Below are 25,600 nucleotides of genomic sequence, written 5' to 3' on the forward strand. Positions count from 1 at the left end.
CCTGATGTTCTGTATTCACAAGCTAGGCAGTTCTCTTTGTGTTCTTACAGTCCTATTGCTACAAAACCACACTAATAGGAGGCTCCTGCCTCAGATCAGCCGTGCTGTGGGTGGTTAGGATTTCATAGGGACTGTCTTTGTGCCTGTAGGACTGTGGAACTTACTGTGCAATGTGACGCACTGAGACAGGCTTCTAGTTTATGGCCTTCCACACATGTACTTATTGAAAGGCTTTTACTGACACTCTGTTTTAAGAGACCTGATGCTTTCCTGCCACGATTAATGTAATTGGGTAGTTAAAATTTATTGAGGTTTTTTGAGCTGCATATCCTTGGTGCAAATGAGGTTGCCCAGATCCATACCAGTGAACGCTTAGAACTGTGTATAACACCTATGTTTTGATCTCATTAATGCTATAAATCAAGTTTGTAAAGTTCTGTATCTAATGTGTTTATTTTCTGTCACCTACACCTTGATTTTCTATGCTTGATAATTATTTTTCAAGCTTTGCAATGCACATCTCCAGGCTGTTTTCTGGATATTTTTGCAATTAGTTTAATGAACTTTGCTTAGGAGTTGCTATGTGATTAACAGCCATTACCTTCTTGGATTGCCAATTTTGCAAATCACCTAGAGATTTCATGTCCTGCAATTAAGATTTTTTATTCGCAGCATAAAGCCAAAACACTGTTTGTGGCAAATTCACGCAGCTAATGAACAATATGAGGGAGCTGGTTGTGGTTGTATGATGAAGAGAGATCCTGGCAAATCAGAGGGCCATCACCTACCACATGAAGTTCAACAAGAGCAGTGCAGGATTCTGGGATGGGGCAACCCTGGATAAGTGCACAGATTGGGGGACAAGGGGCAGGAAAGGAGCCCTGCAGATGCGTAAATTCTGGCTGACAGCAAGTTAAACATGAGCCAGCAGCGTGCCCCACATCCCAAAGGGACAACCAGACCCTGGGAGGGATCGGGCCCAGTATTGCCACCAGGTGAGGGGAAGGGTTGTCCTCCTCTACTCTCTGCTGGGTGGCCTCTCCTCCAGCACTGGGTGCAATTTGGGTGCCACAGTATAGAAAGAACATAACACTATTAGAGAAGATCCAAAGGAGGACTATGATGACAATGAAGTGACAGGAAGATAAAAATATGGGGAGCAGCTGAGGTCCTGTGGTTTGCTGAGCCCTGAGCAGATGAGCTGAGGGGAGCCCTCATGGCTGCTGCAGCTCCTCACAGGGAGCGGAGGGGCAGCGCTGAGCTCTGCTCTGTGTGACAGCGACAGGCAACGGCACGGAGCTGCATCAGGGGAGGGCAGCTGGGGGTCAGGGAAAGGGTCTGCACCAGAGGGCGGTGGGCATGGAACGGGCTGCACAGGGTCACAACTCCAAGCTGTCAGAGTTAAGGAGGGTTTGGACAGCGCTCTCAGCCATAGGCTTTCATTCTGAGTGGTGCTGTGTGGAGCCAGGAGTTGGACTTAAGTGATCTTTGTGGGTCCCTTCCAACTCGGGATGCTTTGTTATCCTGTGACACTGTCATGCTCCGTCCCTCTCAGCAGCTTCCAGAGCCAGTGATGTTACGGAGTTCCGTGGTTTGCCTGGATTTGTTGCCAGCGCATTACCCCTTCGTGTCGGCAGAGTTCAACGGCTCATTCTTAATAGCTGGAGAAGGAACGTGCCGCCACTCGACCCGCAGCGAATCTTTGCTGCCGCTCCCGCCAGCGGTTCCCACAGCGGCTGGAGGCGGCGGTTGCCGCCGCGCGCTGCAGGCACTGCGCCCTCCCGGCGGAGCCGGGCACACCGCTCGCCGGCCCGGCGCCCCGCTCCCCGGGCCGCAGGCTGAAACCGGCGCCCCAGGGGGCGGCGGGGCTCGGCGCTCCCGGTGGGGCCGCGGCGTGGCGGTGGCGTGCCGGCAACCTGCTGGCGGCCGAGCCCGGCCCCGCCGCTCGGCGGTAACCGCCCGGGGCCGGACTGCGGCGGGAGCGTGGCCGGCTGCCTCCCCGCCCCCGCGGCGGAGTGAACCACTGCGGCCCGTCCCGGAGGTGAGGCACCTGTCACCCGGCGGCGGCGGGCGGGCGGCGGCGACGGCGGCTCGTGGCGCGTCTCGTGGCGCGTCCCGCGGCGGGCGGGCGGGGGCCTCGCGGCGCAGCGCCGTGCCGTGCCGTGCCGTGCCGGGGAGGCGGAAGGCGGGCGGGAGCGCGGCTGCAGCGGGGTGCGGCGGCTCTCCTCCCCCGCGCTGCCGCCACGGGTGTGCGTGCGGAGCCGTGTCGGTGCCCCGGCCGCCGCCGCCGCCTGCAATGGCGTTGAGGCGCCGCGGCGGTCGCTGCCTCCTGTCGGGCGGGCGGCGGCAGCGCTCCTGCGGAGAGCCCGAGGAGCGGCGGGGGCAGCGCTGAGGCGGGCGCTGGCGGAGCCGCGGCGGCTCTTGGCCGGGTAAGGCGGCGTAGCGCGGGGTGGGCGACGCGGGGGATCCCGGCAGCGCGTTTTCGTTAACCGGGGCCCGGCCGGGCGAGGTGCTGCCGCCGGACCCGCGCCCTCGGTCCGCCCGCCCACGAGGAACTGCCGCGGGGCTCCGAGCCGTCCGCTCGGCTTAAGTTCCTTTCCATCGGCGTCGCCGCCGATAGCGGGTCGGTGCGCGCCCGCGCTGCGGGGCCTCCATCTGCTCCCGCGGCGATCCGCCACCCGCTCGGATCCGGGCAGCGGCGGCCGCCGTCCCGCAGCGCCCAAGACGGGCTGGCGCGCACGGGCGGCGGAGGCGCGAAGCGAGCTGCGGCGGGCGGGAAGCCCAGCGGGCCGGCAGCCCCCGGGTGCGAGCCGGGCTGCGCGGGGCCGGGCGGGGTGCCGCGGCGCTGCTCGGCACCGGGCAACTTTGTGCGAGGGGATCGCGTTTCCCCGAGCGCCGCTTCGGGCGAGGGCGCTAACGGCGGGTTCGCTCGGGCTGCCGGTTCTGCTTTGGAAGAGCCCCTGAGCGCGCGTTGAGTGTGATGGTATTTGTGCCTTTACGTTCCTCTGAAAGAGCGCGGATTGCGGACTGCCTCGGGGAGCAGAGCCATTTGCACGGATTGCTTTGCATTACTGTATATATATTGCTGTAGTTTTATGTGTGTAACTCAGACGTTTGCGATGTCTTACTTTTAGAAAAGCTCAATAACAGAAGTAGCGATGTTTCTCATAGTGTGTTGCCTTTCCCGTGCATGTGTGTTTGTGACACGATACTTCTTGGGAAATGACAATCCGCTCTCACACTATGGAACACCGAGTTTGCAGTGAGAAAGTTCTCGTATGTGTGTCATTAGGTTGTATTTTTTACGTTATTTTTAGTAAATACGTCAGATAACTAAAGGGAGATAATGGCTTAGATTAAAAGAGGAGCAAGTGCACGGCATGATTGAAAACACCCCACTTTCTTTTGCAGGTTGAGCCTGCCGCTGCTCTGGGAAGGCCTGGGCTGTGCTGCTGTGCCCGAGCTGGGTTAGCCCCTGCCTCCTGCCCTGCTGGGGATGGCCCTGCCAGGGGGCAGCACCGCCTGAGCCCGGGCTGGGACGGCTCACTTGAGTGCGGCTCTGTGGAAACTATGTGAGCTGGTTCTGCTCTCCTGAAGTAAACATGATGAAAACGGAGTCTTCGGGAGAAAGATCGACCCTCCGAAGTGCCTCTCCTCACAGGAATGCTTACAGAACTGAGTTCCAGGCACTGAAAAGCACCTTTGACAAACCGAAATCAGATGGAGACCCAAAAACGAAAGAGGAAGGAGAGGCCTCTCAGAGCAGGGGGAGGAAATATGGCTCAAATGTCAATAGGATTAAGAACTTATTCATGCAGATGGGCATGGAGCCCACTGAAGGTGTTGGAGCTGCCCCCAAAACCAGGGGGAAGGGTGGCCCTCCATCACCTCAGAGACGAAACAGGCCCAAAGAGTTTGTAGAGAAAGCAGATGGTTCAATTGTAAAATTGGAATCTTCTGTTTCAGAGAGGATTAGCAGGTTTGACACCATCCATGATGGCCCTTCTTACTCCAAGTTTACCGAAACGCGCAAGATGTTTGAGCGCAATGCTCATGATGTGGGACACTCCAATCGCTATTCCCCAAAGAAGGAGAGGGCGGTTTCCAGCGAGCTGGCAGAGGAGTGGTGCAGCTCCAAGTTGCACAGGGGCAGCACTGACTCCCTGGACAGCCTCAGCCCCAGGACGGAGACTGTCTCTCCAACTGTGAGTCAGCTCAGTGCGGTTTTTGAAAACGCCGACTCACACAACGTTGTTGTTTTGGAAAAGTCAGAGAACAATGAAGAATACTCCGTAACCGGTCACTACCCGCTCAACCTGTCATCCAGCGTCACTAACATCTCCTCCCCTGTTGCAAACCTTGAGGGCTTCAGTCCTTTGAAGGATGCCGGCACGTGGTCTCCACCAGCCAAGCAGGGATCCGGCACGATGTCTGCTGAGCACTCTCAGCATAACAGCACGCCTCCTGCACTGAGACAGAAGGCGACCACAGGCACTGTGTCGGGTTCAAAAACAGCTGAAGAAGTCAAGAAGAACACAGAACCAAGTGCTGATTCTGTTGAGAGCCCTGGGGTCAGTCAACAGGATCTGGTGCTTGACCGCGAAAAGTCTGCAGACAGTTCTGCGAGGAGTAAGGCAAAAACAGATGCAGAAATTTTGTTGCGACAGAAGGAACGTTCAGAAAATGCAGAGGGTATTGCTGATAGACCTGAAGCTGCAGAAATACAAAGAAATTTAGTTTCAGGGGGTGATTTGGCAGCAGATGCTGCTTCAGATGCTGCTGAGACCCATTATGATGAGGCAAGTGAGAAAGAAGTGCATGAAGATGGGAATCATTTCCAGAGTTCCCACGTGTACATGCATTCTGACTACAACGTGTATAGGGTACGATCGAGGTATAACTCTGACTGGGGAGAGACAGGGACAGAACAGGATGACCAGGATGACAGTGATGAGAATAACTGTTACGAACCTGATATGGAATACTCGGAGATTAATGGATTGCCAGATGAAGATGAAATCCCAGCCAACAGAAAAATACAGTTTAGCCGTGCTCCAATTAAGGTAAAGTTTCCTTCATTCTTTTCCAGCAGTTTGGTTCATTTCCAAAGACAACTTGTCTTGAAATACATTCTGACAATTGAACTTGTGCTGATTGTGGAGGATCTTTTGATAGCCTTTTTTTGCAGTCAGCCTGTGAGTATAATCCTAAATGAAGTAAGCAAGCTGAGCGCTGATTAGCTTGTGTCATTTCCTAGGCTGCTTGGTGGCTATCTGAGCTCGCTGAAATTGAGAATGGAGGTTCGGGAGTCTGGAGTCTGAGAATTGTAACATGCATATTTTGATGGACAACTGAACTGTAATCACATGGTGAGCATAGGAGAGGGTGTTTGGTGGCCTTTGTGCTGGTTGTTGTTTTTTTTTTTCTGTTGAAACTTCAGCTTCTTTAGATTGGATGGCTTTGCTTCAGCTCTCAGGTATTCCGAAGTCATTGTGTTTACACACTATGCCATGAAGTACAGTGTGCTGTAGTAGAGTGGCTCTGTCTCAGTAGCAGAGGGCAGTTACTGTTCTGCATCTGAATTAGTATCACCTTTTCTAGTAGCATTTTTACTTCTTAAAACCTTATTAAATCTTAATATGGGTATTTAGTGGATGTCAGTGTAAGTAAGAAGCTACAGAAAGGTGGAAGTCAGCTGCCTGTAACACCTAATGAAGGCAAAGTTTCTTGCAGAGTTCTTCCAGGTGTGTTCTTGAACACCTTGAAACTGCAGGCAAGAATGCAGACTATTTCGGGTATTTTCAGCTAGAAAGAAATAATTAGTCATGTTTTTGTAGCAGTATTTCACTGTGGAGTCCTGGAGTTATGTATAGAAGCACTTTATTTCCAAGTTATGTTTAATGAACATCCAGAAACAGTCATTTTTTTCAGAAAGGGCTCTTGAAAGGCTAAATGTGGTGAAGTACTTGAAGTGTGCACATTTTTAAATCAAAGATCTTTCACCAAAATGCATTTTATTGTTTCTGTGTGAGTTCAGTAATGAAAATTACAAAGTCAACTAAAAAAATGTTACTATTGAATGTGAAGTAATGTTGTTTACAAAATTTGTGTTTGCACCACCTGTGGTTTGTATTAGGGTAAGGTATGCATAGCTGTGCTAGGAAACCTCAATCTGAATGAAGCAAGCAAGTTTTGGCATCCATTAATTGTGGTATGGAGAAAGGGGAATGGCCGTGTGCTCTTCATGCTTGGAGGGGACCATTCTTCAGACTGAAACAAAATATTCAGTGCCAAAATAATGGATTTTTTGTTGTTGTTAGTATTTTATTCAGGCTGGTGTCATTCACCAAAAATTCCAGCAGTGTTTGTGCTCCCTCTGGATTATTCGTGTAATTAAGTGAGCTGAATTTCTTTAAAATTTTTTGGAGATGAAGCAGAGAAAACTTCTGTTACACAGGATTCTGGAAGGTGCCCCCTCCCTCTCCTTCCCCTCTTCTGGCTGCACTAGCACATAAGATGACTTCTCTGCCTTCTAGAAGCAGTGAACACAAATTGGCTGTATTATGTTTGTTATAGATAGGAAAGATAAGAATTTGGAAAGCAACCACAGTGATGTTACTCTGGATGGTAGGGTTTTCTGCCCTTGCTGCTTTGAAAGGGCTCAGAGGAACACTGACAGAGGTGCATTGCTGTGCTCTGTCTGAATTATTGTCAAATATTCTCTTGTTCTTTAGGTAAAACATTTTTCTGCTCAGGAGCTTCACGCTATGTTTATGTCATATTATATATTATCAAGTGATAATAAGAGTCCATCAGAAAAATGCTTGACTAATGAAAGAGTGTATCTATTATGGGTTTTGGAATAAGGCATCCTTGCTTGCCCAAAGTAAAAGAATCGTATCTTTAATTCTTTTAGCATCTTCACTGTAGCCAGGAGGAAAGCAGAATAAAAGTTGCATTGAGAGAAAGCAGTGCAGGAGGGGTGATGTGCTGTGTCCTGTGCCCCTCAAGCACATGCAACCTGTTGGCCACATGGGGAGGAAGAAGCGAGACCTCACAGGAGGAGGAAGTATAGCTAAGTCGTGGAGGACAGCAAGCTGCTTGCCTGCCCTTCCCTATGGCCTGCCTGGCTGTGCTGCTGCAGGCAGGGAGCTGGGATGGCAGCTGGGGACAGAAACTTGTCCCTGTGGGCTGCTGTGTGGCCTCTTTGATGGCCTTACTGATTCAGCATGCTGCAAGGAGGCTGAGAGCTGCCTTTGAGGAGCAGCTTCTATCCAGCAAATGCCTATCAGTGATCAGGGCACAGAGTCCTCCAGTCCCCTCTTGCATTTGTACCATACACATTCAGCAGGCAGGCCACTTCAGCTGTATGTTGCAGGGATGCCTGCTAGCAGAAAAGTGTTCCACTGTGTAAGAATTTTTCCAGTTTTGGCCATTTCATGCGTTAGAGAGAATATCTTCTTTCATTAATACTTATCTGAAACTTTGCCATGCACATACTGTGTCTGAGAGAGGAAAACACAAAGCAATTTAGGAGTATTTTCTGAACTGCTGAAAACTGTTAAGCCTTTATTAAAATGAAGCAATTTGTGCCTAAATGCTCTGGTAGGTAGCAGTTCCACCCAGTGCTGATTTCACAGTATCATACCTCCATTTTCCTACAGGTGAGCTTTGAAATAATAAAATCAGAGTGTGAATTTGTAACCTGTGAAATGATTGGTAGTATCCTAAAGTTGTTACTCGAGGGTCTCAGCAGCAGAAACATCTTTGAGTCAGTAATGGTTAAACCTTTTGTTCCGTGCAAATTTTCAGGGAGGTGTCTAAGAAATACATGAAAAGAATGCTAAGATGGAAGAGCAGAGATTCTGTCACCACTTAGGGAACTGCTTTGTTGCATTAGTGGAGATGCTTTGGAGTATGACAAACATTGAGATACACACAGAAAGGTGAACAGAAAGGTGAACAAATAAAACCTTATTCATCCAACTGAAGAAAGATTGAATTCTGCTTATCACCTGAGCAGGAAACTGGTTTGGAAGCTCGCTCTGGAAAGAAGCACACAGGACAGTGGATACGGGAAATTCCTCTGTTGCAGAGTGTGATTCACTGTCACCCATCCTATGCTCCATGGGACCTCACTGTAGGTCTGTGGGGTTATGCTGACCTCGGCTCTCCTGCAGTTGGTGGCTGCATGGGGACTGTCTCTGTCTGGGTGAGTTTCTTGGTTCTTGGAGCACTGCTTCCCTGCTCTGAGCAGGTGTGTGCTCTGTGCTGATCATAGAAACATTCCAAAGGGAGGCAAGAAGGAGCTCCTAGTGGGAGTGAGCATGAGTCTGCATGTTGCTGAACAGGGTTTGTGCACATTGATTGCATGTGGAGTGTCTGCGTAGCAATATGGAGGCCTTGGTCAGCCCTGGATTGTTCTTGTGAGGTGTTTAGTATCTGCTCAGTGGCAGAGCTGAAACTCCCAAGTGTAAGAAGTGAAAAAGTTCTGTAGGTGTGATGAGAAAGAAATGTAATCAAGTGATTTTCTCAGGGATGCTTTTCTACCAAAAAAAAAAAAGGAAAAGCATGGAATTTCTGTGGCTTGTTGGCCATTTGTTGAGTTTTGCTGGGTTGCCTGGGAGTTCAGTTATATGCTGCATCCCAGACATTATGGGATTATTAGGCAGGGCTGGCCAGCAGCATGATTCATTAACTCTTAATTTCCATTTGTTGAAGTGTGGAAAGTGTATGAATCGTCCACGTGTATCATAGACTTTTTTTACAAAGAACCATCTTTCCTCCATCTTGGATAGAATTAGGGTGGAAGGTTAATGCCTACCTCTCTTCCTCCTTTCAATTCTGGTGTACCAATAGCTGATGGTTGCATCTCCAGCAGATACCCTATTTCTTACACAAGGAATGTGATAAACCAGTCAAAGCTGCTTGCAGAAATTGATGTCTGCTGCAGGGACTGTGCCCAGCATGGCTGAGGGGCTGGAGGGTTGGGTAGGGAGCAGGCAGACCACCAGGTGGGTGGGAGGGAGCTCGGGGTGCAAGGATGGCGCCATGCAGTTTCAGGATTGCACAAAGCTTCCTCGGGGGACCTTGTATTGTAGGATCTATGGGAGAGGACTTAATGGGAGTGAAGCACGTTCAGTGGATGGGACATCCATACTGCATCTAATTTCAGACAGAAGAATTATAATCTCTGGTGTCCATGCTACATGGGCTGCTCCTCCCTCTTGTTCTTCAATGTAAGTACCGCGTTTCAGCTTTCCAGATTGTGTTTTGTTCCCATCGTCATCAGCAATCTGAATTTGTGCTTCACTCTTTTTTTCATGTGAGCCTCTGAAGAGGTTTTCCCAGAAGTGCTGTGACTGAAGATCAGTTTAAAAATAAATGACATTTATATCTCTAGTTGATTTTAAATTTCTTAGGAACTGCATGCTGTTTTTTTCTCAGTAAATAATCAATTCCAGGAGTACCTTTTTTTTTCTTTACTTACTCCTCTTTTTATCTCACTAACCCTTATTCAGGTTTCTAAATGCTGGTGAAGAGTGAATCTGAAACAGTTTGACACTACAGTGACTTTGGTAATTTTTGCTGTCCAAAATATTGACCAGTAAACATAAAAATAAAGTATACTTGCAATGTTGTCAAATTTTAGTGTTGAAAAAGGAAGTATTTCTTTGCTGATTCAATGTTTAGTGTGGCATTTATCCACTGTTAAAATTTTGATCAAGTGTTTTTTTGGTTCACAGCAGTCATGAGTGAAGGTTACTTTCCCACAAGCAATTATGGTCCCAGGTGCCCACCTTGCCAATGCTTCAATTGTGTTTTACTTGAGTGACTATGGAATTGGGTTTAGATGATCTCCATGTGTCCCTTCCAGCCTGTGAGCTCATGGTTCTGTAAATGAAGTGGTCCTGGTGCATCTTAGGCACTTCTTGAAGGCAGATGTCAAAGGAGAACTTGCAGAGGGATCCTCAGGCTATCTGATGTTTAAAATGAGTAGTTTGGTTTTGAATGGGTTATTTAGGAATCCTTACAGAGAAATATGGATGTGCAGCTTTCTTCTGAAGCCACTGGAAGAGTGTTTCCTCTCCTTAAATCTGCTTCTGCTGTGTCTGTTATTTGCTTACAACAGGCAGAATGGAAGGCAGCTTTGACTGTACTGAGGGACATGGTTTAGTGGGAAATACTGGTGGTAGGTGGATGGTTGGACTGGGTGATCTTAGGGGTCTTCTGCAGCCTTACTCATTCTATGACTCCATGAAACTAGGAATTAAGTGGGCTTAGATTCTGTTGCCAATTTCTGCGGTAATACTGAACGTGACACTGAACCTTTATGCAGATGTTTGAACTCCATAAAACAAGCAGAAAGTTGCTTAACAGCTCTGTTAATTTTCAGTTCTAAAATAGCTTGGGGTACTGAGCTCATGCTTAGGTAGCTTGAAACACACTGTGTAGAATGGCTTTATGCGTTTTTTCAGGTGCTACAAATTGTGGGAAAATCTACAGACTAAGTAGTAATAAAATGTGCTATATTGCAGAGATAATGATGCAAACTTTGACTATTTGTGAAAGTTAACAGCTTAAAACTAGCTTCTTTGTTCTGGTAGTAGAATATATGGAGTATTTCTGGGACCCAGCTCTATATTTCAGTTACGTTTGTTACAAGAAATCTTGGCAAAACATTTTGTATATTTTGTCAGGGAAGGGAACAAAAAATTGGCATTTTCCTGTAAAAAGGCTGGATGCTCTCAGGTAGAGAGCAGCAAGATGAAACATTACAGAGCAAGTTGCTATTTTAGACATTAAAAGGCAAGTCTCTTCTACATAGTTATCTCATGTGAAGTACGTTATTGAGCTGGAATTGTATGCTTTCACTGTCTGGGAGCCTTGGCACATTATAATTTTAAATGTGGAAGAGTTTTCTCATATTAAATATAGAGGAAATCATATTGGAGCACAGTGGATGGAATAAAGCTATTTGCCTATCACAGAGTGTTGTGGAGACTTGAATTGCACTGCTAGGGCCAGGGACCAGTTATTCCTGGCTGCTGTGTTCATACACAGATAGTGAACTAAACAGAAACACTGTTCCTTTGAACTTGGTTTTATAAGCACAGAGGACATTCTAGAAGAGCCATTTGTAGAAAAAGAGTTTGCACTGAGTGACTGATTGAATGAATCAGAGGTTTATGTGGTTCAAATTGAAAGGGTTTCCAATTAAAGGTTTTGAATTTCAGATATGCCGACTGAGAAGCTGTAGGGAAATGGATTGAAATGAGGTAAACCAGAGCACCAAGGGAGCTAACGGTGGGGTTCTTGGAGCCTCTCACATTCAGAATATGCATTCCAGAAAAAGGCAGAGTACATGAGCCGAAGAATTGCAGATCTGACTACAAGAGAAGTCAGCCAAAGAGAATAGCAGAAGCTAGCCAAGAATTTGCAAGGAGTGGCAAAAGTGGTTGTTGAAAAAATGGAAGTTGCCATAGAGTTCAGAAGTTCTAAAGCGTGAATAAGATGGTGCCAGAAGTCAAGCAGAGTTTGACCTTGTAAAGGAAAATAATCTGACTAGTGAAAAGCTGTTTATCCATTGAATATATAACAGGAGGGGAAGTGAGACATCACGCAGTAAGCGTGAGGTTATGGTTAGAGCTATCACTCTACAGTACACACAGTGTAATTGTGCCTTCTTGTTTAGTACAGTTGGTCAGGTGGAACATGGAGTCAGGGTTTCGAGTGAAATAAATGTGCAAGAAGAAACTCTTGCAGTGAAAGTTCTTGTGGTGAAATGAAGATGAACAGAAGTTCTAGCACTCAGGTTGGATGGTGGTTGGAAGGAAGAAGTTGTATTTCAGAAAGTCTTCTAAAATACATTTCAAAACAAACAACATACAGCAATTTAAAAATGGAGATGGGATTTAACTGTGAAAGAGCAAACACTGGCTGTTTCTCAAAACATACTGAAGAGATGCTTTTGGCAGCTTAATAATTATTAATCTCTTTTTCTGTCTTATAGCAAAGCAGTGAAAAAAAAACGAATAATCAAAGGCAGGGAGGCAAATGGAAAAATAGAATACATCTGGATGAATTTATGAGAGGTAGTGTATGTCAGGCTAAATTAGTGTCTGCCTTTGATAAGACAGAGCAATTGAGAAATTTCAGTAGTCCTGTCTTAGGAGGCTGGAGCATGCTAGCGGCAGTTGGTAATGTCAGCAAGTGGGAAGCCTTAGCATTGCGTAGAGGGATTGTGGTAAAATATGTGTGACTGCGAGGACTTGAGTTGTGGATATGGATTTATGGGCTGCGCAGTTAGACTGCAAACCAGTGACTGTTTTGTAGGGAGGGAGAATTAAGGAGAAAGCCACTCTGTGAATAGCTTGCACAGAACAACAGCGGCAACCCGCAGTGTGATGCAGCTGTGAGGAGGGGAAATGGAATCCTAGGTACTTGAAGCAACATGTTTTGGTAGCGGCAGGGAATTCTGGATGTCCTTTTGTAACTCAATAAGGAGACTTCATCAGGACTGTGGTGGATTTTACCTCAGATGCGTGACTTTGCAGGAGAGCTGCAGCAACTTGATGCTCTTAATCTTCCTTTTTCTTGTTAGTTCTATCGTAAAACAGGAGGCTTAATAAATTTGCCTTGCTCAATGAGGGATGGCAAAGTCTGAAAAAGAGCATAATAGCATCTCTGGTATATTCATAAAGAAAAACACTTGAGGACTAAGAGGCAGTGTTCCTCTTTTAAGGTGGAACTGAGTATTTTCCAGCTAAGATTAAAGAGTTGTAATAGCGAGCAATGGCACAGGCAATTTCCTTCTCTTTTCTTATGGTTCTAATAGGCCATTGTATTGTCTAGCAATGTCTATTAATTCTCCTCAGGTATGGAATTTCCTTCAGCACTATTGAACTTACAGGCCATGAATAATCTATTAAAAAAGTAGCTGCTATTCCTGCAGTTAAATGGTACAAAATGATACCTGTTGTTCTCAGGTGTCCTTTTTATATAGTGAGTATTCTAGTGAGAGCTGAAGCTAATTTTACTCACTAAATTGATTCAAGAGATCCGTGAGCTCCCTCGGATGTTTCCATACAGTAAAGTCAGTGGAAGGTGTGAATGCAGAATTCAGCTGTGTGCTCCGTGTGCTCTGTGTTAGCACACCTGCAGCAGTGCTTCTTACCCTGTGCACATCTGTAACTTTTTCATGTTCTTCTCTGCAGTTTCCATCCACCTGAGTATTCAGTGCGTAATCTCAGGGGTGTAAGATGCTGGTTCATGTTGAAAGGATATCTTTTTGTATTCACTCTATGCTGTATGTAGGCCTAGTGCCTTTAATTTCATAACGTGTCTTACTATTCATGTTATTTTTCAAAAGCAATAAAGCCACAGAGGCTCCTGAAAGTCATATTACCAAACTCCTGCCTAATTCAGCTAGGTGTCGTGGTCTTCATGGTAAACAAGCATAGCAACGTTTTGTCCGGGTTTTAATCATTTTTGCATCTTTTAAATTTGCAGTCATTTTTTAAGATGGACTGGCATATTTAGGTACTCACATATTTAATCAGAATGTCCATATCTAGAGATATTCAAGTATATATTCTCCTGTTAGCTCTGCCTACCTGGGAGTCCAAAGATTGTTGTTTGTTAGCACTGAACTCAGTAATGTAGTGTAGACTTCATGTGCCTGTACTTCCTAACTGGAATAATCAGAACATTTGAATACTCCAGTTTTTTTACAAGGGCAGACCAGGGTGAACTGATGATTCTGGAGATTTTTGAGCACCCTAGAAAAAATATAACAGTCATAAGCTGGGCATTTAGAAATTACATTTAGATGTTGTACTGAGGAACATGGTTTAGTGGGGAAACATTGGTGGAAGGTGGATGGTTGAACTGGATGATCTTGGAGGTCTTTTCCAACCTTGGTGATTCTGTGATCCTTTGAAATGTGGCAAAGTGCAATAATGAAACTGAGAACATTTCAGTATGGTGTTAAAGAGCATGAGACTACCAGAGCGCACATCTTTTTCTTCTTCTTTGCCCAGCAGTTTCCTCTGAAGTAGTAGCTCAGTTTTGTCTCACCTCTGTAATCTGGTAGACTGACTGAAAGCTGTATTCTTTATATTTTCACATTGCTTTCATGTCAATATTTTAAGGTGTGCAGAGGAGGAAATACCATTAAATTGTGTTGATTTTTTTTCTTCTTTTCTCCTTATTGCCAGTTAAACAGTTTCCAGTCTTTGTAGCAGTCGATCAAAAATGATTACATACTGTATTTAAGTACAAGAGCATGATACAGTCATTACCAGTAAGTTTTCTCCATTCAAAAGGAGAAGTCACACTCGACCCACCTGATAATCTTCTGCTATGAAATGACTGGCTGGGAGAATGAAGGGAGAGTGATAGGAATTTGTCTGCTTTCACTTCGGTGATGTCTCTGACAAAACAGCCTTATGGAGAAGCTGATGAAGTATGGCCTAGAAGAGCAGACAGTGAGGTAGCTTGAAAACTGACAGAACGGAGATGTCAGCTGATGGTAATAGGTACAGGAAGCACTTGGGCACTGCAGAGTCTGAGTCTGCATGGACCCGGAGCTCCTGCCTGCCTCAGCCATGCTAGGGTTAAGGCTTCATTTACCTCAGAAAATTAATTATGTTGCCAGTTGTGAACTCTGGTGAAGGAAGTTGCTGAATTACATCCAGAAGCAACTTTAATTTTGATATTGGTAAAATATAGAGTGAGCTCTTGTGTTGCTTATCAAATTGTGACATGGCTTAGTGATGGGATCAGTTTGATTTAGTGATATGTCTGATTGTTGTACTTGATGATCTCGATGGTCTTGATGGTCTTTTCCAACTTAATTGATTCTATGATTCTGTAACAACACGTGGTTCTGGAAATCCAAAGATGTTGCAGCAGTTCCCGTATGTTTTTCCCTGCATGTAGGATCATAGAATCATAGAATGGCTTGAGTTGGAAGGGATCACAAGGATCATCAAGTTCCAACCCCCCTGCCACAGGCAGGGCCACCAACCTCCAGATCTGGTACCAGACCAGGCTGCCCATGGCCCCATCCAACCTAGCCTTGAACACCTCCAGGGATGGGGCATCCGCAACCTCTCTGGGCAGCCTGTTCCAGCACCTCAGCACTCTCCTCACTACTCTCTCTGTAAGGAACTTCCCCCGATGTCCAGTCTAAACCTTCCCTCCTTGAGCTGATGTAGTAATTACTTTTGTTTAAAAACATTTATTATAACAAGACCTCATTGAATATGGCTTGAGTTGTTACTTGTAGTCGTGGTGGAGTGTGGTCAAATAAAGATTTCCAGGATCTAGAAGGTTTTTAAATGTTTTTTACTACTCCTAAAACACATAAACATTTAGGTAGGGAAATTCTGGCTTGTTTTTTGAATTGTGAAGCTCTGCCCTTTCCTTTTTTCTCAATGCCTATAATGTATTTTTAATTGCTAATTAGAGTCGTGGTGTTAAACACTGTAGAATGATATGACAGACCACGCTTCATTGTTCAACATGCTCACAATATTGAATTTTTCTGGACTTGAAACAATTACAGAGTATCTGCAGGGTGCTGCATTTTGCTGCCTTGAAAGAAAAGCAAAGGGAAGAACTGCAGCTGTGTTGGTGTGACGATGACTGGAGTGTCACCTTAATTGGTGACATGATTAATGACCTTTGCATGCATATATATATCCATTACCCCTGACAGACAGTAGGTTTAGATTAAGGATTGTTAGTAGCCTTTCAATGTTTCCTGTTAACAAGAACTTGAGCATAGCAATATTTCCTGTTTCTCAGTCAAAATAACTACCCAAAAAAGGGTTGAAGTTATTTTTGTATTGTTGTGCCATAGGATGAGCAGAATGACCTGAATTTACAAGCATTGTTGAACAACGCGAAAAGATTTAGGAAATCGTTAAAGAAGTGTTAGTTAAATATTTACCACCAAGAGGAGACATTAAAGATGACCTGAGCAAAAATAAAACAGTTAAGGGGTGGTGTGCATTTGCAACAAAGGCAAAGCCCACTGATATTTTACATGTGATAGTGGCCTCAGTATGTGTGTTCCTGTTTCTGTCCTTAGCTGCTTAAGCTCTGCTGGGAATTAAGAGTGTGAATGTTCAGATGTGGCCGTGTGGCTCAGTTGGTGACTAATTCTGTGTTGTGCTGTACAACTTCACTACAGTCTCAAAATTGCTTTGTAAAATGTCTGGAGTTAGTAATGTTTGCTAGCTTCTCTACAAAATCATTTCTATAATGAAGGAAAGAAGGCATTCAGCTAATTTCATAAAACTCAGCAACTCCCAGTAAGTTGGGATCGCTGGCATTTGATAATCCGTGGCATGCAGCGGTGCATCAGTAGTCCTGTGGTGCAGCGTTACCTGGAATTTACAATTGCACACTTTTCTTTGCCATTTTGCCTCAGTCAATTGCAAGATGTTATCTGAGCACTGTTATTTATGTATGTAGCAGGTCTACTCTCTGCTCGTCTGCTCTTTCAGGTTTTTGCCCTGTATTGATTGTGGATATTTGCCAGAGTGCCATTATTGTTGTTGATAGGCTGGGACATCATTTTGGTTTCTGTGCTCTGTTATCTTGTTCTCTAGGGCTATGTAATTGACATTTTGCATTACTTTAAACGTAGCGAAGAAAAAAAGAGAAGTATTTTATTTAAATTTTCAGTTTATGAGTTTTTGTCATTGTTTTACATACAGTCATCACTTGAAAGACTGAAGAATTTTCAATGGTTCGTTTTATGTTGTTCTTTTTTGCAGAGTTTATCTTGGTAAAGCATTCTCTGTGGGCTGTGTTTGTGATTTCTTTATTTTGTGCCATTGCTGCGTGGGCTTTCTTTCTCCATAAAAGTGGTTGTTAATCTGGAAAGATTCTTTTGTCTATTTCCATTTTGTTCAGGTTTTAACTGGAGTATTCTTTTGAATCAAGTAGGCCAGGCATCTGTTGTGGCTGTGCAGGTTCAGCAGTACAGCACTCTGCCCCCGTCTGTGCTACGCTGTTCAGGGCAGTTCTGGTGCACCCTCAGGAGCGCACTTCAACTGATGGATATCTGCTCATTTATCAACTGGAAGTTACTTTCTTTTGTGGGAGAATTTTAGTTCAAATGCTGCAGCTTGTGTAACTGCTGAAATTTTCCCTCAGTTATGCCCTATTTTTTGGTATGACATAAAACTGATGTGGATGAGTATGATGTCACATTTTAGAGGCTGAACTTTGTGAATGCAAAACAGTTTCATTTTGCTCAGGCCTTCATGAACTTTATTTCTTAATTTCACATCAGCATCACTCTTTATTTACCTCACTCATGACACTTTTTATGTAAAGCCCTTCTATGTTTTTATTTTGTTACAATTTTCTACCAAGATCTTAATTCATTCTCTTTAAAAGATTTAGCTCTAAATGATATATTATGTCAAAGTATATAATGTTTGAATACATAAAAATATCTCAGCAAGAAATAAATGATTTAGAGAGCAGTGGACATAAGAAATACATGGAATTTCCAGTTCATCATCTCATGCTAGTTTGTGAAAAAGCGTTAGGTCAGAGCAGCATCAGTAAGTTATATTGCCATTAGTGAGCAGATCTTACTATTAATTTAAATAGATGTACCAGGAAGTGAATTTGCCTCAAGCTTTCTGCATTTGCTTATGTATGCTTATGCATTTTCAAGTTTATCAGTTAAAATTTGTTTTAAAAAGTGTCTGTGAAATGTGTAGCTTCATATCCATGGCGGCTCCAAATGCTGTTCGTTCTGATTGCACTCTTTGCTCCACAGATCTAATCTCACTCTTCATTGCTTTTGATAGCCTGCCTCTTCACTGTGTCAGACACCAGAATTTAGGTGTGCCATATGTTCTGCTGCAGTTGTCCTTGAACCTGGTTAAGCTGTGGCTGACACTTAAGGGGAGAGGAAGCTCCATCTGCTCTGGGCTGTGTTGCAGGGAATGCCCCTTCACCTGGGCAGCTCGCCCAGGCAGATCTGCTGACGGCCCTTTTTAAAATACACATCTGCACACCCAGAAAAGTAAGAATTGGAAGAACGCATTTATTTGTGTATGCAGGTATTTGGCTAATAAAATGTTGTAGTAATTCATCAAAAGGTTTCGAAAGAGAAAATTTTGTCTTGAAAACTCTCTTAAATTCATCTTTGATAAACAGAATGGTCCCAAAGGTACTTGCTTTATATGCAAGAATTTTCACAGTGCAAGGCAAACCTGCTAGTAGTAAAAATGTCGATTAAGGGTAAGCATGGTGCAGTTTCTCTCTGGTACGTTTTGTTCTCTATTTAACAAGGCTGGTACTATAATAATGAAATACTAGATCAAATTCCTGGTCTTTTATACATGCTGGAATTCTAAGATACAGCTCCATTGATGACTCACTGAATACAAGCTGTCTTTTAATGGTTGGCTTGAATTGCTCTGAAAATGAAGGTCAACATTTTATCTTTTGTAGCAGAGAAGTGGGTCTGTCCCCTGCCCTCCTTTCAGTCCTCGTACAGTTGTAGTATAAACTAACTTTAAAATACCTTTATGTGAACCAACTGCTGGTACTGATATCCACATCTGTGTATTTGGTGCAGAACTCAGTGTTACCATCAGAAATAAGGTGTTACAGGTTTTTGGGACTCCCTGACATTGAGCAGCCCTTTGTCCAGGTTAGCTTACTGGTACTGAGAGCAGATTTCCAGTATTTACAACACTGGTACTGAGAGCAGCTTTTCAGTATTTACAACACTGGCTTTGGTTCAGTTCACTGAGCTTGTTGCGAGAACTGCCAAAGGCATGCAGTGGGGCATCAAACACGGGGTTGATGGAAGGGAGGAAATTCTGAGTTTATAGCAGCATTCACTGCCATGATGTATCTGGCCTAAAGCATCTGCAAACCAACACTGGCTGAGGACAGTGCTGGACAGTGTCATTACAATGCAGGCGAGTCCTGAGCCGGGGCTTCCACACCATTTGGTCAAGGCGTAAAGAATAGAAAATCAGGCATTACGTTAGCATGCATCTGTAACAGAGTAACCCTACAGACATAGTGATGAAAAAATAAAAAACCAAAACCTGAGGACTGTGGGGAGTACCGGTCTTTACTCTGCCCTGACTGTATTCCCATAGCAGCAGATGCTGGGAATTGCAGTCTGTTCTGCAAGGAACCTTAAGACAGTGCTGAGCAGAAGGTCTGCTGTCTGCTTACACTGAGTAATGGTGAGATGGTCCCTTCATGCATTATAGGAGTTGTATTGGAAAGCTTGCTCCAGGTAGATCTCCTTGTAACAACAGATGATGCTGTGTTGGAAACAGTTTCAAAAGCAAGTAGTGCTCAAGTAAATTCAAAGCTGCCTCAAAAAAAGAGCAAATGACATAAAGTTCCTAGCTTTTAGTACTTCTTATGTAGAACTAAAAAAATGCCATGCTTTTTTGGGGTGACAGCTTCTAACAAATGCCATCAGCTTCGTGAAAGAATGTAATGCATTCAGTTGAAAGCAGCTCTTGATGAGATTAATTAGTAGTCAGCAAGTCTCCTTTGTGTTATCACATCACATATCTAAGCTGATGAAGGAGATGCTAGGAAAACCTTTGTTACTGCTTAATGGAGTTTCTCAGTTTTGTGCTTAGTGATGGTGGAGTATATGAACTCTCTCTCATGAAGGCTGGCAACTTTTTCAGATCTGTTCCAAGTCTATAAATAATACTCATGGAAACTTTGGCTTGCCCAGGCTACTAGTAAAACAAATTGAAAGAATGCTAACCTCCTTTGGAGCATGTGTCTAGGAAGGAGAGTGGGGAATCAATTTTGTATGTGGGTTGATAGTGATAGGATAAGGGGGAACAGTTTTGAAGTAGAAGAGGGGAGTTTTAGTTTAGATATCGAGGGAAGAATTTTCACTGAGAGAATGGTGAGGTACTGGCACAGGCTGCCCAGAGAAGCAGTGGTGCCCCATCCCTGGAGGCATTCAAGGGCAGGTTGGATGGAGCTCTGGGGAACCTGATGTGATGGCAGGCTGCCCTGCCCATGGCAGGGGGGTTGGAACTGAGTGCTTCTTGAGGTCCCAAGCCATTCTGTGACTGAAACCTTCTTCATTTCTCAGGACAGCTTCTACCTCATTGTGAGGTAGGTTAAATTGTGTGCTCTTCCATTCTTTCTGTTGAACACAGAACCAAGAAACATCTCTAGAGAAAGAATTTGCAGCTGGAAGAGTTAGAGAGGCTGCAGAACACCATACGTTGGTTCCTGACTCGATGTGCTGGTCCTTGACTCTAGGGCAGGGCCATGACTGTTACTTATGCTTACTTACATGGTGCAGTACCCCTAAAATAATTTAATTTCCTGTGGGATTTTGTGGGAGTTTAAGGGCTCAGCTCCATATTTTTAATTCAGTCAACACAATAGTGTTGTATTTTGCTTTGACCAAATAAGATGACCATAAATACCTTACTGTGAGTAGTCTCTAGTTGGTGATAATAAACAGTGTTTGTTTCTCAAACCTCACTCCTTCCTGGATGGTTTTCCATGCTGTTTCCTTCCATCACAATGTCAATTGAAATCTGATTTCTCTTTTATGTTGTCTCTCCCATTATTTGCTTGAAGGTGGTGCCTGAAAGGTGAGAAAGGAATCCAAACCTGAAGCACATCCCAAGGAAAAAAAATATAGTTAGAACAGCACTGAATAGAGAAACTAGACTAATTTTAAATCCTGGATAACCAGAATAGACTTTCTTATTCATGTCCTGAAACAGCCTTGTTTTTGATATACAGTCAGGGCTTTATCGAGATATTCACTTTGTGACCAGAATGCCTCTTTGTCTGCATAGTGAGTATAAACAAGCCCAGTAGATAACACTGTAGGGCAAGAAACAGCCAGGGGAAGATGAAATAGTTCTCAGTTATGCAGCTGGATTTGGTGGAAGAGATAGGAGTGGAATAGAGAGCTTCAAATTTTAATGCTAAAAATAAAACTCAGATAACTGCTTTTTGGGAACCTTACGATGATGATGATGAATGTTGTTAGAAGAAACTCTTTACAGTGTATGCTTACTGATCTGCAGGTAAGGGAGGTACAGGTGAGATCTGTGGATAGAACCAGGAGTTGCAGCTGCATCTACTGAAGTGTTTAATCATTCCTGAACCATTTCTCCGTCCTTCACCGTTTGGATTCAGGAGAATTTCTGTGCAGTTTCCAATGCCTTCAAGATGTACTTCACTCGCTGTAATAGCTCCTTAGTGAACATGAAGCCATGGCTGTCAAGAGTGGGATTACTGGCAATGATATCTTTGGCAGAACTGAAACTGTAATTAATACAGAGGAGGTAAAAGAAAGCACCTTGAGTTCTTAGTGTTGTTATTAAAGTGCTGACTTTCTTCTCAGCAGCAATCCAACGTGACTAGATACTTGTTTGGAAATATTAGCTGTCATGGGTGTAATTATATGCTTGGCCAGTGGAAGGAGGAAACAAATTACAATTCTCTGAATCTGTACTTCTTTTCTTTGTATTGCGCTATCAAGCTATTTACAGGAAACAGAAAAGATTTAGGAGTGGGGGAGCATCGTGGGGAATGTGTGTATGTATTGCTGCAGGCAGCAGTACAAATTAGGTGTACCTGAATTAAAATTACACGAGGGAGGTTGGTACCAGAGGCAGTCTGGTTGTAGCTTTTGGTGCTCGGCAAAGACTAGTCTACCTTGTCATGTAGTCATATTCTTTGTCTTTTTTTCTAATATTATGTAAAATAAGCCAAATGAATTATCTGTAATTTGTCTGCCCAGATGTTAATTACTGATGGATTGATACAGAATTTACTAACAATTCTGTGGTTGACAAGAGACTGTAAACACCAGCTGAATTTTTTTTTTTTCCTGAGGAATGGAGAATGCACTTTGAGGTAGTGACACAGCATGGCTGGTTTCTGTAGAACTTATTTGATGGTTTCACAGTATTTTATTTATGGCAATTGAAGGACATGTTTAGAGAGCTTCCAATCAAAATTCAACATTTGTGGTTGAAATGAGCATGCACGATTGTGTGTGTGCAACTAAGTAAGTCTGTGTTCCCTTATACCACCAACCAAAGCTGGGGCTTGTTGCAAACCCCTGGTAAGCTGTTTTGAAGAATGCAATATTTAAAGGATCAGAGATTTTTCTCTTGTAGTTGCTGGGATTGACTGATTCATCTCTGTAGAGGCAGCTGTATGTTGTTTTACTTGTTTTAAAGATGGTGGCCTTTTTTTCTTTTTCCTGTGGTGTTTTAAGCATGTTTACACAGCAAGTACAGTGACTCTTCCTGTGTTAACTTATGAGTGAATGCTCTGGGAAGCTTGATGCAGAGACGTGGAGCTAAGCAAACAAACATTATTCCATCCCATTGAGAAGCTCTCTGAACTTCTGCAAGAAATACCCTACAGGATGAGAACTGCCTTTATTTTGTAGAGCTGTGAGCCTCAGACTTCAATTTGGTTTTTGGTTTGGTTTTGTTTCACTGTATAACAGGCAAATGTGGAATTGTGGTGGAGTCCTGCTGTTAGTGAGACCTAAACCAGTGCCTCCTCCAGTACCGTGGATCTTCCTTAGCCTAGCTGAAGCGACCTTTTTTCTTTCCATGGATATGTTAAGAAAATGTATTCCTTACTGTGTTCCTTAAGTAGTTCCAAAGTCATTATATAACCTGGAGGATTTTGTGTTTGAATCTGCACAGGATATTTTTGCTCAGTATGTTTATGCCAGGTTATCTTGGTGCTGTATCAAACTTCTTTCTGGTACTGCAAATTAGAAAATCAGTACACAAAATGCACATACCAGCATACAAGAATTGCGTGCGATACAGGAATATTTGCATTGAGCACAAGGCTTAGAAAGCTATTTCATTCAGCTTATATTCCTACTGAAGCCCCCTGAATTTTTGCAGTCGGTGATGCTGTTTCAAGCTTGAGAAGCAGCTTAGAGGATTGAGCTCAAAAAAGCATTTCAGATATTGTGAGCTGGTCTTTTCTTTCTCAGGTCCTTTCCAAAGCTTTCAGAAAAGCTATTTGGAGCACTGAAAAAAGAAAAGCAATATAGTTTCCCACAGTGTAGAGTAGCAGCAGTGAACTGGTGGCATCTGTCATGCCACGGTGCTGAGTTTATAACAAGTCAAGTGAAGTACCCAGGTTCGGTCTCGGCACAAAGGCAGGCTGTCCCCCAGGAGCCTGCCAAGCTGTGGCCATGGGCCTCAGTGGCACCTCAGCGTTCCTGTCCCGTTGATGAAAGAGTGGATTGTCCAGAAGGCCCCTCTTCCACCTCCACAGCAGAAAATGGTCTCCTCAGCCCTGTGCTCCCACTGGGAGCAGTCCAAGAGAGTGGCCGCTGCTGGGAGGGAATTTTTCTGACCTCCAGGTAGAGGTGCTTCAATGGGATCTCAGCCCATAAACCACCTCTGTGCAAAGCTTGCTTAGAAATGAAGCCACTGTGCATTGGGGACAGGGGCATTTGTGCTTAAGGCCAATTTATATTTTCTTTCATACTTTTTTAGACACAATTTCCCTTTTTGCTGACCGTTGCTCTTCAAAATTTCATTTCCTCTTTTGCACACACAATCTTTTTTTTGGTAACTGCATATATATACATGTCTTCAGTTAAAACAAACAAACAAACTTGTCTGCAAATAGATACTGGGATTTTTTGGCCTTGAACTTGAATTTCAATATGAATTGATACTGCAGATTGATATCTGCTATGCAACTTGTGCGAGAGGAAAGGTGAACAACACCTAAATGCCAGGATGTAAGGCCAGCAACTTGTATTTCTCATTTATGTTTTAACTGGCTCCAAAAGACTTTTTGTGGCTGAAATGCCACAGTTCTGGCCTTCCAGTCTGTACAGTCAATTGGGGTTAAACTCAGGGTTAAACATTTGCCCAAGCATGGCTTCTGGATCAAAAATTAGAACCTTTGAGTGTTGTCTTTAGTGATACTCACCTTTGTGTTGAAGGATTAAACGGTTAAATATGCAGAATGTTTTGCAATGCTCTTATCTAAGTGTATGTCTAAGAACTGCATTGCCTAGAGCTCTAAAACCTGAAAAACCATCATCAGGCTTTGGAAACCTGGGTTTGTTGGGTTCGTGTGTTTTCAGTGGCATTGTTGTGAAACTTCACCACAAACCTCCGAAGGCCTAAAACTCATTCTTCAGCTGTCTCTTCTGTTTTTAACACTCTTCTGTTGCTACCTAGCTCCATATCACTGATATGCCATACCTGATAGCACTGCAGCAGATACTTCGAGGGAGCTCGGGGTGCCCAAGTGCTGATGCTCACATGTCAGTGCTTTCATGCTGTCCCCACCAGCTGTGCGTCAGATTCTCGGGCACCGTTCCTGACCTTGCAGTTTAAACATTAGAAACACTGTTCAAAGTAATCCTACCCTGCTTTATGTAAAATAAGTAAATCTCAGGCTTATCTCAGGAGACAGTTCAATGACTTTTATTTCCACATAGTACCTTCCAAATTTTTTGAATCACTGATCACCCTGATGACTTCCCCATGCTTAGGCCAGTTACCTTGGAAACCAGTTTACCCACACATCTAATCTCTGAACTGATGAAATAGTATGTACTGATTGCAAATCAATTTGAAGAAAGCTTTCTCCTGTCTTAATTGAAGAATGTTAATCTCTTTGTTCCAGAAGTATCAGAATTTCAGAGCTTTTGTTTTAATTCAAGTAGCATTTTTTTCACGTTAGTGCTTGAAAACACAATAAGGAGGACTGATATTTCTTTATATTTTGAAAAAGATGCAGAACATCTCTCCTGACCAGCTACATGCAAAAAAATCCAGATAGGCACAAAGCTGTTTGCTGATGTCTGTGGTTCAATTATACTGCTTGGTAGTCGTAGTTCAGAAATGTCTGGTTGTGCGGGAGGGAACAGCTGTTGCACAGCGTCACCAAGAGAAGCTGAGCACAGCAGTACTGCCCTGGAGCTGATGGGGAGTTGGTCTGTGCAGCTCTTCTGGTATCCACATCTTTGTGATCTGTTCAGTGCCTTGGAGTAGGTGCTCCTGAGAGCTGTGTTCTTCTGTGAGATACAAAGAAAGGAATGATAAATACTGCTTGTTTCCCTTTAGCTTTTCCTTTTCTTTTAATTTTCAATAACTACTTGTTGGCCTTACGTTCATCTTCATGCTATTAAAATGTTGTTTTTTTACTTACGTAACAAATTAACGCTAAATATTGTCTCCATTTTCTCAGACCCAAAATAAAGAATGTGATTTTTCTCCTTATTTTCTGGTAGTTTATTCCAATGAAATCAGAATTTATTATATTAATGGGTGGAGGTTTTTTTCAGATTCTTTCTGGAATCACAGAAGTTGAATAATAGTTGTTCTGAAAACCAGAATGGCATTTTATTCTTAAAGTAAACTTAGTTGCCTTTCCTGAAAATGAATCTGTTGATAAGAAGAAGCTCTGCCTCCCTCTAGACTTCACAATGATGCTGGAGTTTGCAGGCAAAGCTATCAGTCCTTTCATCTTTGGGTGTATTTGAGATGATGGTTTATGACAGTCCACATAGCAAAATCATACATTGCGCATCACA

At 43.8% G+C, this 25,600-nt stretch overlaps 1 protein-coding gene across 5 annotated transcripts in view; it reads left to right on the forward strand.

The window, feature by feature from the left end:
• The first annotated feature begins 1,929 nt into the window (after window positions 1-1,929).
• Window positions 1,930-25,600, forward strand: part of PPP1R9A (protein phosphatase 1 regulatory subunit 9A) — a 133,112-nt gene continuing 109,441 nt past the window's right edge. For 2 of the 5 annotated variants that reach the window (XM_048950576.1, XM_048950578.1), the window contains exons 1-2: window positions 2,211-2,429; window positions 3,412-5,063. In XM_048950576.1, the coding sequence (XP_048806533.1) occupies window positions 3,603-5,063 (1,461 nt within the window). In that variant the 5' untranslated portion in view covers window positions 2,211-2,429; window positions 3,412-3,602. Of the gene's footprint in view, window positions 2,042-2,210; window positions 2,430-3,411; window positions 5,064-25,600 lie in introns of those variants that run through there. The other 3 variants (XM_048950579.1, XM_048950580.1, XM_048950577.1) reach the window with 2 other exon arrangements.

The sequence above is a fragment of the Lagopus muta genome, chromosome 7 (assembly GCF_023343835.1).
Source record: "Lagopus muta isolate bLagMut1 chromosome 7, bLagMut1 primary, whole genome shotgun sequence".
NCBI classification, from domain to species: Eukaryota; Metazoa; Chordata; class Aves; order Galliformes; family Phasianidae; genus Lagopus; species Lagopus muta.